This window comes from Alosa alosa, chromosome 21 (genome assembly GCF_017589495.1).
Source record: "Alosa alosa isolate M-15738 ecotype Scorff River chromosome 21, AALO_Geno_1.1, whole genome shotgun sequence".
NCBI classification, from domain to species: Eukaryota; Metazoa; Chordata; class Actinopteri; order Clupeiformes; family Clupeidae; genus Alosa; species Alosa alosa.
The window spans coordinates 4,590,194-4,603,617 of NC_063209.1; the positions used below are offsets into that span (position 1 = coordinate 4,590,194).

Sequence of the window (13,424 nt, forward strand, 5' to 3'; positions counted from 1 at the left end):
GACAAATGAATTCCCCATGGTAATTCATCAAAAACACACATTAGTCCTCATCATAGATAATGTGTTTTGCAGTAGAAAAGCTGTTACAGCTCCATCTGGTGGTTACTGTCAGTTGAGTTTTTTTGTTCCAGAAGTGCCACTTTGTACCAAAAGTGTACATACCTACTTTGTCACTGATGTCAATAATCACAAATGATTTAAAGGACAACAGCTTTTAGTCTGGTTGATAAATACTGACAACAAATGATCTGTGCACCTGAATAGGATACCCTACCAGAATATACTACATCAGTAGTACAGATGGTGGTGGTGTACCAAGCAGTTCATTACCAACATGTAATGTAAAGTTCAGTCCTGCAGCCCCGACCTAAGCATCCTACATGTACAAGTATTAGAAAAAAGGACAAAAAAAACAAAACAAAAAAACACCTGTTCAGCGCCTTCTCAAGCGGAGCGGAGCACCTGAAGGGAGATGATGATGACGAGCCTGGGATTATTGATACAGTATTCTTTTAAGAGCACATGGAGCCCACAGACTACTGAGCAAACCTTGTTGCATGTGCCGTACAAGCACAACTGGTAAACAAATCCTCTAGCATTCCTCTCAAATGCACGCTGCGTGAAAATATTCTTGTCTGTCTTTGTAATATTACGGTCCTTTTTTGGCCATCTTCTAAAAACAGAAATGGAACGCCTCTTAAAACAAGTCTAAATTAAACATTTCCATGTGAATCTTCCCCATCAGAGGAATGTTCTCACTCAACTCTAGAACACGCTCAATCTAGTGCCTAATCCTCAAAATAACCCACATCTCATCTGAGAGCTGGAGTAGTAATCTGAAACTAAACCATATGCACGCAGACACACTCCGGCATACGCATGCAGACACACTCCGCCATACGCACAATCATAAAATGACAAAACAAAACACCAAGAAACCCATTTACTGGAAGCTGAAGTCTGTGGAGTGTCAGCTACCATCTTAACTTAGACCCGGTTCCATTTCTTTAGTTCTATATTTGGACAGCGGCTCCTAAGCATGTACCCAAGCAGTAAATATTAGATGAACCCGCTTCCTCTGCCAACCAGGACACTGCCAGTCTATTAATAAACTCACAAACACAGCCCAGGAGCTACACCTTAGTAAAGGCAACAGCCACTGCACAGAGAGACCCAACCTGAAGCCAAGCCAATGGCCACCGTGAGAGCTGCTTTTAATGGGACACGGCGGAGGAACAGACCTGCACGGAACACCACGGTGTTCTTCTTGCATCCCGAGAGGAGCTGGAGGTTCCGGAGCAAACCATTGGCCGTCAGCCTCACATGGATGTTGGACAGCGAGAACTTGGTGGTGAAAAACATCTTGAGCGTGAAGGCGAACAACAACAAAAACAAACAACTTTGCATGCAAAACAAAACCGCACACCGGGAGCAAAAAAAACAAATCGAAAGCAGCTCTGCAGAAGGCCAACTACAGGTGGGAGTTCAGTGCATCATAATCCCCCAGTCAGCAGGTGCCCGCGCCTTATTCAATCACCTTACTGCAATCTCTTCAGTCAACAACGCCGTGGCTGCACTGCAATAAAAAGAGTCAGGAAAAGATGATAATATATGGTCCTCCTCAGCAGAAGGAATAGTAGTGTTCTCTCCACAGAGGCGGTAGCAATGTCTGCCCTCTGATAGACGCAGAAACACTCTCCCCACCTCACTTGCCCCCAAGTCAGCTCAGCAGCGCAGAGGTCAGGGGGAGGGGGGGCTGGGGCCAGGGGCTCCAGGAGGAGGAGGAGGAGGAGGAAGAAGAGAGAGTTGGGCAGAAACGTTCCCCCCTCTGACAGATGTGCTAATGGCTGAGAGCTTAATCCAGTGGCTGAGGCGGTGCTTTTATCCCTCTGGCTCCCTACACAACGCTGCAGCAGCATCCCAACACGGCCCCTCTCCTCGTACAGCGGGCTGGGCTGTGCTGCTGCAGCATAGGAAGGGATGCTGCTGGAGGAAATGGAGGAAGATGGAGGGCGCAGTGGGAGGAGTGTGAAGAGCGGGAGAGTGGATTGTGTTTTGACAATCTCACTCACACACGCACTCTCTCTCTCTCTCTCCCTCTTTCTCTCTCCCTCTCACGCTCTCTTTCTCTCCTCTCACTCACACTCTCTCTCCCTCAGTCACACCCTCTCTCTCCCTCCCTCACTCACAAACCCTCCCTCTCGTATGCTCCTTCTCCCTCTCCCTCTCACACACTTGTTCTCTCTCACTCATTCACACAAAGAGTGGAGAAGAAAGGTGTTGCATGGCTGGTGGCAAGGCTGATGATTATTTACTCTGAAACAGCCTGTGCACTGTAGCGGCACACACAGATCCTCACCATAAGAACAAACGTCCCCCTGTCTCATGTGGATTGCATTAGAAGGGAATTTTACATTTTGATTGTTTACAAGACCATTATGACTGAAGGGAAATATGACTGATATCAAAGCATTTTGAATAAACAAGTCCAAAAATGGAATATAATATTAAATGGATGCATTACAAACATTATAGAATGAGCGGACCAAAATATCCAGGCCTCCCACAGAGCATTGCAAAATATAAATAATTCAATACTGTGAGCATTTCTAGATACCCACATAATGTAGCTAGAGACAAACATATGATCAATCAACAGCACATCTCTACAATGACGGCTAAAGAAACTGGCAACTAGCAATGATATACGTTCAGACGCTTAAATAGCTGACCACAACATGCGCATGAGCCGTCCACTCAGCTGCATGAGAGATCCTTTGCGGTCAGCCAAGCCGCTACCCAAATTGTCCAGCGCCCCCACAGGCAACCACCACCTTCCAAGGCGCCTCACACTCCCACCACCAGTTACGGCCGGCCACCGGACAAAGTGCCCCCTCCTGGGGCTCATAATTCTGTTTGTGGTCCAATTATGTTTACAGGGAGCACATGTGGAAAGAATGCTGACGGAGAGGAGAGGACAGCGGTGCCTGCACACTGGGCACATGTCCAAGTCCTATTCTGGAGAACCAACACTGTGGGCACATGTCCAAGTCCTATTCTGGAGAACCAACAAGGATGTAAATGCACATTATATTCACAAGATAAATGCTCAAGCTGTGCATTTTTACCCCGACAATAAAAAAAGCCTCATACAGTTCTGATTTCACCATTATGGAATGGGTTTCTCCTCTTCCATGTATTCTGAATTTGGACATTTTGTTTGTAATTATACCATCAAAAAAATTATTCTGATATCAAATGGCTGAAGAATCTGGTTGACTTCACTTCAAGAAAAACAAATGGCCTAAAATGTCAGCACAGTTAATCATTATTACAAAACAAACTGCATCATGAGGGCGAGGGTGGGGTGGGGGGGGGGTGGGGGTGGGGATTGCTCGGTGGAGAAGACAAACAAACCAACAGATGGCTTCTCAGTAGCACTCTGGAGGATCAAATAGAAATTCATCACCTACCAAAGCAAGCTTTCCAATTACAGTTAAAGAGGAGTTTTTTCAGACAAAACAATTTCCAGACAGTGCAATGATTTCAGCTCTGCAACAACGATAGAGGCTGACAAAATAATACTGAGTTACTGTCTGCATTTCTCACCCATTTTATATTTAGATTGACTGAAGAGGGGGAGTGCTACAACAAAAAAGTGGTAAAACAAAGACAAACACGATGCAAAGAACAAAATAAAATCTCCATTTTTAAACTATAACCTTTCTAGAAGCATGTTCTGTGCTTTTGATTGCCTTCGAAATGGAAATAGATCTGGCTGTGGTGGCCAGCTCCTGGAGTACAGAATTGGCATCTCTAAAAGAGCACATGGTGCAAACGGCCAGCCACATGTCACTGTGGAGAACCAGCAATCATTCAGATACAGAGGACGAGGTGAGGAAACATAGACAGACATTTTAGACTTCAGGGTCTGGATCATAATGAACTACAGAAATGAATAACCATCCACTACGCCCGATAAATATTTGGAACAATAACTAATACAAATAAATAATAAAAAAAACACACTTGCAAAAACCTTACTTCCAGCATACCTGGTTGAATGGTGTTTGCCTGGGCCAGCCGTGTCAGAGGGAGCTTTTTGGAGGTGCTGGAGACGGGCTTGATGGCGGTTGGATTGGATGAGGCGGCGCTCCTGTAAACTGCTGTCAGGGAGGACAGAGGCTGTCAGATACACTCATCTCATCTCAACACAGACTCCCTGTGAACCTCCCAGACACATCTTTAGTAGTCAGATAAAGACACAACAGTACACAGTACCAGAGGGTTCACTGTAACAAACCATGTACATGGTGTTTAAAATAGAGATTAGGGCAAGTGGTAGCAAGCAGGGGACTAGATGTATACAAGAAACAAAAGCTGCGTTGTGTCTGTGTGTGTGTATATGACACCATCGTTTGTTTGTTTGTGTGTGTGTGTGACCATCGTTCGTTTGTGTGTGTGTGTGTGTGTGTGTGTGACCATCGGTTTGTGTGTGTGTGTGTGTGTGTGACCCTCGTTCGTTTTGTGTGTGTGTGTGTGTGTGTGACCATCGTTTGTTTGTGTTTGTGTGTGTGTGTGTGTGTGTGACCATCGTTTGTTTGTGTGTGTGTGTGTGTGTGTGTGTGACCATCGTTCGTTTGTGTGTGTGTGTGACCATCGTTTGTTTGTGTGTGTGTGTGTGACCATCGTTCGTTTTGTGTGTGTGTGACCATCGTTCGTTTTGTGTGTGTGTGACCATCGTTCGTTTTGTGTGTGTGTGTGTGTGTGTGTGTGTGTGTGTGTGTGACCATCGTTTGTTTGTGTGTGTGTGTGTGACCATCGTTCGTTTGTGTGTGTGTGACCATCGTTTGTTTGTGTGTGTGTGACCATCGTTCGTTTGTGTGTGTGTGACCATCGTTTGTTTTGTGTGTGTGTGTGTGACCATCGTTTCTTTGTGTGTGACCATCGTTTCTTTGTGTGTGTGTGTGTGTGTGTGTGTGTGACCATCGTTCGTTTGTGTGTGTGTTACCATCGTTCGTTTGTGTGTGTGTGTGACCATCGTTTGTTTGTGTGTGTGTGTGTGACCATCGTTTGTTTGTGTTTGTTTGTGTGTGTGTGTGTGTGTCCATCGTTTGTTTGTGTGTGTGTGTGTGTGTGACCATCGTTTGTTTGTGTGTGTGTGTGTGACACCATCGTTTCTTTGTGTGTGTGTGTGTGACCATCGTTTCTTTGTGTGTGTGTGTGTGTGACCATCGTTTCTTTGTGTGTGTGTGTGTGTGTGTGTGTGTGTGTGTGTGTGTGTGACCATCGTTTGTTTGTGTGTGTGTGTGTGTGTGACCATCGTTTGTTTGTGTGTGTGTGTGTGTGTGTGTGTGACCATCGTTCGTTTGTGTGTGTGTTACCATCGTTCGTTTGTGTGTGTGTGTGACCATCGTTTGTTTGTGTGTGTGTGACCATCGTTCGTTTGTGTGTGTGTGTGTGTGTGACCATCGTTTGTTTGTGTGTGTGTGTGTGACCATCGTTTCTTTGTGTGTGTGTGTGTGTGTGTGTGACCATCGTTTGTTTTGTGTGTGTGTGTGTGTGTGTGACCATCGTTCGTTTGTGTGTGTGTGTGACCATCGTTTGTTTGTGTGTGTGTGTGTGACCATCGTTCGTTTGTGTGTGTGTGTGTGACCATCGTTCGTTTGTGTGTGTGTTACCATCGTTCGTTTGTGTGTGTGTGTGTGTGTGACCATCGTTTCTTTGTGTGTGTGTGTGTGACCATCGTTTGTTTGTGTGTGTGTGTGACCATCGTTTGTTTGTGTGTGTGTGTGTGTGACCATCGTTTCTTTGTGTGTGTGTGTGTGACCATCGTTTGTTTGTGTGTGTGTGTGTGTGTGTGTGTGTGACCATCGTTTGTTTGTGTGTGTGTGTGTGTGACCATCGTTCGTTTGTGTGTGTGTTACCATCGTTCGTTTGTGTGTGTGTGTGTGTGTGACCATCGTTTGTTTGTGTGTGTGTGTGTGACCATCGTTTGTTTGTTGTGTGTGTGTGTGTGTGTGTGTGTGTGTGTGTGTGGGGGTGCATGCCTGTTCTTGTGGTGCTCTTAGCTGGTGTCTGGAGTCTGGGTCGGAGTCCTGAGGCTTTGGATGAGGCAGCCCTTCCACCACTGTTACACTGGGATTCTCCACAGCCTGCACAGTGAGAGACAAAAGAATTGCATTGTTAAAATGCCTTTTATCTGCACTAGGCGATTTTCTGGAAGACTGTTGTTGATGCCATGTGCTTCAGTGCAGATCTGGCCTGTCTGGAGGGGTGACCAAACATCATATCTGTACCCACATGAATGAAGATCATTTCAAACTGAAAGGCTCTCTCTATGGGAACAAACACGGCCTTTCTTCCCTGGCGCCTTTCATGCTGTTGCCATGCTACCAAGACAATAACGCAATACACTGAAACACACCATTGGACTGCTGTGCCATTGAAGAATGCAATAGGCTTACAATTCAAAACATGCAATACAGAGGGCTAAGGTTCTTATTAAACCTGATTGACACGGAAGGTGATTGTGGGCAGACACAAACAAATAACTCCCTCACTTACTTCCCCATTGCTGTGACTTAGGCTTGGCATGGAAGGCGGCTAACAAAGGGATGATACAGAAGCGATAGGATCCAATGAGGAGGCAAGTCAAGAGCGTGAGATCACAGTGTGGAGTCCCGCCGCCGTGCAGGTCCAGCGTGGTGTTGGGGGAGATGGCAGGTATGGCCAACTCGGTCCAGATCGAGGTTGAGGTCGATGTGCAGCTCCAGAGGCTCCTGTGTGCAGCCATGGCGTCTCAGTGAGTGGCGGCTCACCAAATGACCATGAGGGGGGTACAGGAGAACGGCAAGCTTGTTTTTTCTTTGTTATGAGTCCATTCACATGTTGCAGCCATTCAGCGGCTCCTTCCCCGTGAGTGAAGTGGGGTGGAACAAACCCTGCCTCCCAGACATCTGTGCATAGGGGATCCCTGGTCCAGAGACAAGCATGCTCCTCAGCCAATGGGAAGGCAGAGGTGATGGGAGATGCTCAAAGAAAAGGATTCTTTGTCCAATGGGGGGGGTGGGGGTTCTCACTCATTCTACAGTAGAATGCCAGACTCGCAGAAATGATAATTTACTCTGACCTGGTGCTCTTCAGACCATGCCAAAATCACCCTCAATGCCATTATGACTGATAAATCCTAAAAACCTAAGTGTATTCAAAAGTCATTACATTTCTACTCCTCATTAATTATATCTAAAAAAATTCAAATATCACTTGACAGAATAACCCTAACATGTTTTCTAGTATTTTGTAAATGTCAGCAGCAGTGGTTTTAACTCCCCAGATTAAATTGGTCACATTGGGAAGAGAAAGACACAACTGGATGGTATTCAAAATGTAGGTGAGTATGTAGCATCAGTAACCAAAGGTAGGTTCAATACACAGCATTTTCTTCTGCCCACAACAGCATAGAGAGATCAAATGCATTTTTTAAAATCTAATTTCATCAACAGTATTTTCCTTCCATTTAAATTTCCACAAGATTCCAACCCAAACTGACAAACAATAATACAGAATGTAAGCCTTTTATGCAATTACTATTTACCATTTATGCAATTTACTATTTAGCTGATGCTCTTATCCAGAGGCACTTGCAGAGTACCAATTACAGGCACTTTCCCACTAGATGAACTAGGGTTTAGGTGTTTTGCTCAAGAGGAAAAAGGTGGCAACCCCTGGAATTGAACCTATGACTTTCTGGCATCCAGAAACCCAATCCCAAGTCACAGTCTAGACTGCCAACACACACACACACACACACACACACACACACACACACACACAATCACAGGGGTCCCCAGGGAGTAGTGGTTATGAGTAGCTATGAGTCAGTGTTTATGTGCACATGGAGAGGAAACACACCACCCCGTTCTCAAACAAGAATACAAAAGAACTGGAACGATACAGTAGAGCGCACACACACACTTTTTCAAAGCAACAACCATAATGTCCATGCAATAATAAGCAATGCCTTGGTATAGCAAGAGGATACCCCAGTGGATCCAGCTGGATGTGTTTGTGTATATGTGTCTGAGTATAAAAACAGACACAGACACAGAGACACACACCCACTCAGCAGAATGTTTAAATAAAGGATCTGAAGCAGTTTAGCTGCAACAGCGCGAGTGTCTGACCTTGTAAGTTGTGGCCACTGGAGTGAGAGGATCCACTGATGTTCTTGATTACTCCTTGGGGCTGCGTAGGTATTCTGGAGGGGGTCACTGGGGGAAGGGCTTTCTTTGGGCTGTTCTTTACCCCACTGACTGCATCCTGAGGCCGTGACGATCCTACACCAGTGGACACGTTGTTCAGAACACTTTTGGAATGACCTATGAAAAGAACGGGTAACATACCCAGCACTATTACAGCAGTCAATCATTCATTGATGTCTGATGAAATGCTGCATTTCCAATACCGGTACTTAATATATTTACAGCTGTAGTATAGCGTTTTATTGTAATGATGCCTAGAGGCCAGTGTCAATGTGAGTTGATTATGTTCCTGAAGGTGACCCTACACTTCTGAATAGCCCTTCATCACCGTGTCCTGTAAACATCCTCCATGTTCTACACGGCTGGAACCTTCTTGACCCTCCCTTTCCTCAGTCTGCTTTTTCAATCACATCCTTTGATGTGGCCTCAGAGGAGCTGGCCTCCTCCCTACAGCACCTGCTTCCTCTATGGCGCTCAACAGAGCCTCCATCTATAAATGGCCAATGATGATGTAGAGCACCAGTTGCATGTGCAATTAACTACAGGTTCAGCACCACCACCACACTGATAAGAAATCATCTTGTCTGGGAACCCCATGCATGTCTTACTCTACGATTTCCCCTCCATGGCAAAAAAAGGTACTGCATGTAATGTTTCAAAATGCATTCCATGAAAAACACATAACATGATAAATCAAAATTTAATTCAAAAGACTGCTCTAAGTTTCTTGAAACTCAGATGTGCCTGAAGAGTTCACCAAAATTGATAAATATCTTATCTATAACATCAATGAATTATTTATTTCCATTTTTGGGGTATCTTGACTGAATAATCTGTAAGAGTCCAAATTTTATAACCCTAATGGCTGGCTATATTTTGATAACTTTACTGGAACAAATCACCATGTCAAAAGCACATTGTACACAAAAAGATAAATACGTAAATACGTTCAAATGGAAGAACCGAATTGAACAGAACCAAAATCACCCGTAAGCAATTATAATAGTGAGAGAATGGATCTTGTGTGTGCCAGACTTACCTGGAGCCTGGCTGTCTTTGTTAGGACTGAACCCCCGGGTGCTGCCCAGCCTCAGCTTGGCCATAATGGGTGGATGCCGTGAGCCGCTCCCCCCAGCGGCCGGAGAGCCTGGGGCAGCTCGCTCACGGCAGGGAGACGACTGCACTCCAAACCGGCCCTTCTTCTCCTCCAAGCCTGCTCCAGGTCTCACTGCTGACCCGGTCACTGACCCCGCTGGCTTGCTGCTCACCGTCTGCAAGAGGAGCTGACCATTACGGACACAATCCCAAGTGTGAACGCCAAACTCCCTGGTCCCGAGCTGCACCATAGTACTGGCTGAAGCAACTCCGAGGAGCTGTGCAGCGTGGAGCGCAGAGCGCAGAGCCAGGCTGCTATTGTATCTACACTCCCAGGGGATTCCAGCAGGCCTGGCCAAGTGTTTTTGCCCGGCCTTTCCTCTTTTCTGCCGTCTATTAACATGTGATGCAAATGGAGTGCATTTGCCAGGGAGACGTATACAGGCACAAGGTCAGCCCTTGAAGAAACTCTGTTCTCAAAGAAATACTGGATAACCAATGCTTTTACAAAAATGCAATTGTTTCATTAAACAATGTGCATGTTAAAACAATGCTTCTGTTGTACATGTGAAAAGATATGCATTTTGAAATGCATTGCAAACTCATTACAGGACAGAACAACTGGTTGATTAACAAAATAATAATAATAAATATAATTGGAAACAACAAAACTACAGAAAAATGGGTAGTAGTTACTGTATGTGCCACTACAGAGCACAATGGGACAGTATGGAGAGAAGATCTTTTACTCCAATTAAAATATCTAAATGCAGTGACTGAACAAATTCATACTGTATCAACTTACTTTTGGGCTTATCTTTGTCCGCTCCAACCGGGACTCTGGGGCTCTTTTGCTGAGTGCATCCTCTTGAGAAGATGTGGAGCCATTCTGATGTCCCTGTATGGACTTCAACTGATGTCTCTGAGGAACAGCCTTGGACTGAGTGACAGCTTTGTAGACCTTAGCTATGAAACTGGGAGGGGCCGTTTTCCCCCTCTGGTGCTGAGTGTCAGCCTTTGTTTTGGGCACAGAGGAACTGTCAGACCACAGACGCGGCCGAGGCTTGGGGAACATAAGCTTATTGTGACTTGCAGGAGGCTTCTCTTGTTTGTCTGAAGGTGGCGCCTCTCCCCTACTTAAAGCAATCTTTTTAGGTGTAGCAGAGGGACGTAGCAGAGCCGACGTAGCAGAGGGTTTATTCCGTGTCGGGCGAGCTGGTTTCTGAACCTGCTCCTCGTTACGCTTAGAGGAACAAAATGGAGAAGCTTGCACAACTGGCAGATTTGATGATTTTTGTGTGCTTGCCTGCTTTGAGAAGATCTTTGACTTCACAGCACTAAAATCAGGCTTGGTGAACTTTTTGACCTTGGGTGCCACAGTAGCCGTCTTAGTAGCCACCCCTGTTGGTGTGGGGCCAGACCCTGGCTGTTCCTTCATCCCGTCAGCTTTTGAGCTTCCCTGGTCTCCTGGTTCTTTTGTGAAGGGTGACTCGTTGAGGGTTGGTAGGCAGAATGTCTTGTTGCTTAGGGACTGCACTGGAGTGGATGTCTGCACATTGCTGGGGTCACTCTCCTCAGAGGCAGGCACCATAAAAGTGCTGTCCGCTGCAGTCATGAGCCGACCGGATCCATGAGTATTATTGTGCCGCAGCTTCAGAGCAGAGTGACCAGTCCTACAGGACCCTGGGGTGGCAAAATCAAACTTTGAAGTGGGCACAGCTAGTGGACTTCCTCTAGCCTTTGCTGCCACACTGAGAGCAGGTTGCCCTGTACATTCATCCAGGAAATAGGTTTGATTATGCGGGCTAAAGGGGACATCTCCCAGGTGCAGGTGCTTCATTTGCTCTTTTGGGGTGACCCCCAGCTCCCGGAGAGAGGGTACGCCCAGGTCAGAGGGCGTCGCTGGGGATCCTGCCGACTCCGCCAGATAGGAGATGCTGAGGGCCTGGTCTGAGTCTTGCAGGCAGAAGCTGTTGCTGCGCAGGACCCTGTCCATGGAGCCATCGCTGAAGCTACGGCAGGGTGGCTCAGAGGAACTCTCCGAGACGCTTTGCCCGGCAGAGGACAGGAGTGGGCTTGAGGCCCTGCTACTTCCATCAACACTGCCATCTATACAGTACCTTGCATGATCATCGTGCGCATCATTGTAGAGTTCTGTGATAATTAACCCTGTGGTGCTTGGAGAGCTCTTTAAGAAAGAGCACGAGGAGTCACCCTCCACTGAATTGCCATCACTCAGACACTCGAACATCTCAATGTCGGGTGGACTTTCTACACTTCTGTTGCTAAGGCTGCTGATGCTCCTGGCAGAGACTGGACTTGGCAAGTCATTGCCATTCTGTTCATCTGCCAGTGAGAAACACAAGGTCTTGTATGGAACATGCGCCATTTTGGTGTTTGAACAGTTTTCCACCACAGAATCCATCTTGCAGCTTCTGTTTCTCCTGTTTATATATGCTCTATAATAGACCCCAGTGTATTTTTCTTGCTGCAGAATATGAACAGCTTGCTCCAGTTAATTGAAGATCACCACCTCTTTCAAACAAGTTGTTTACACACCTTTAAAAGAGAAACACACACAAAAAGATAACAAATTAGTGGTTATCTAAAGAAAAAATAAAACAAAAGGACATTCAAGTTAATCCAGAAAAACTTGAAATCCAATAAATGAAATGTAATGTGTAGCTTTGCACTTTTTAAGATTAAAAACGACACTTTAAAACACAAAGACAGTTTGTAGGATGAAATCAAACACGCAACAGATAATGGTCTCATTTTATCAATTGATGTCATAGGTTCACCATGATCTCCTGTTGAATTGTTAATGCCCTTAGGTAAGGCTTCATTAAAACATGAAGAGGTTGAAGGGAACAGCGTAACACAGGAAAAAAAAGCTGATGGGAAAGAAGCAGTACAGCAAATATACGGTCTTGTTGTCCAACTGAATGAAATTACATTCCATACTCCTACCACTGATTAGACATGGTTTGGCAAGACGAGATAAAATAAAAAAAATATGTGATCACTCTTCTTTAAAAAAAAAAGAAGCAGGCATAATGAGTATATCCAAAAGTCATTTAATCTGGTGGCAAAATGAGTGCATTCCTAATTCTACTACTGTCCAAGTCCATTGTGTGGATGGAACTAAAGGCGGAGATGAACGTAGTGTGGTCTGGACACATGACCAGTCAGGGTCATAACCAGAGGCCAAGCTGGGAAAGTCAATGAACGCACTCAAACACTTCGTACAAAGCTCCCATGTGCTGAGCCAAACAACCCATTGTATTTCACTCTGCTGGCTTAGTTATATGACCAGTTCAGGTCTGGCAATGTCAACCAGGCCTCAGGGTAACCGTGTTATTAAAACAGTCTCAAAAGATATACGTGTAGTTAACCTAAAAACAAAAAAAAATAAAATAAAAATACAAAAAAAACAAAAACAAAAAAAAAACTCTGATTAGTTTAGCAATTTCAGCCAACTTAGCTAAAAGGTGAAATATATGGACGATCCATTATACATTACAGAGAAATCGCAGCATTTACTGATTTGACAGTTATAATTACTTCACCTTTTACACCAAAATTCATTATAATACATTAGTACTACTCACAGTAGGAACCGGAGTGGCAATCACAGGCTAACCCACGACATGATACCATCATGATGCATTGCCCACAAAAATGATGCCATGACAATATAGCGATTTTTTGATACCTGATGTATAACAAGACAATTATCTATGATGCATCACTAACTTAAACTGAAAAAAATATCCCCAAAACAAAACATTTATTCACCCTATTGTGGTGTCCAACACCAGATCAATGTTACACGGAGGACAGGAAATATAGTGGAAATGACGACATCAGGTTCACTTTAGGCAAGACAAGCACTGCTGTAGGACTAAGATGGGACAGTGCACACTGCCTTTTAGATCAACGGCCTATAGTCCAACTGAATACTACTAACCTCCAGTAATCATTAGGTATCAAAGTCCAACAAAACATAGTCTAGTCTAGTCATATAGTCACAGTCATTGACACTGCGTTGAAACTACGACTAGA

The 13,424-nt window shown here is 45.1% G+C and overlaps 1 protein-coding gene across 1 annotated transcript in view; it reads right to left on the reverse strand.

The window, feature by feature from the left end:
* mtus1a (microtubule associated tumor suppressor 1a) overlaps positions 1-13,424 on the reverse strand; it is a 34,019-nt gene that overhangs the window by 15,171 nt on the left and 5,424 nt on the right. The window contains exons 2-7 of the mRNA XM_048232128.1: positions 10,165-11,918; positions 9,304-9,535; positions 8,187-8,381; positions 6,568-6,801; positions 6,051-6,155; positions 4,056-4,166 (exon numbers count right to left, since the gene is read on the reverse strand). Coding sequence (XP_048088085.1) covers positions 4,056-4,166; positions 6,051-6,155; positions 6,568-6,801; positions 8,187-8,381; positions 9,304-9,535; positions 10,165-11,784 — 2,497 coding nt within the window. The 5' untranslated portion in view covers positions 11,785-11,918. The remainder of the gene's footprint in view (positions 1-4,055; positions 4,167-6,050; positions 6,156-6,567; positions 6,802-8,186; positions 8,382-9,303; positions 9,536-10,164; positions 11,919-13,424) is intronic.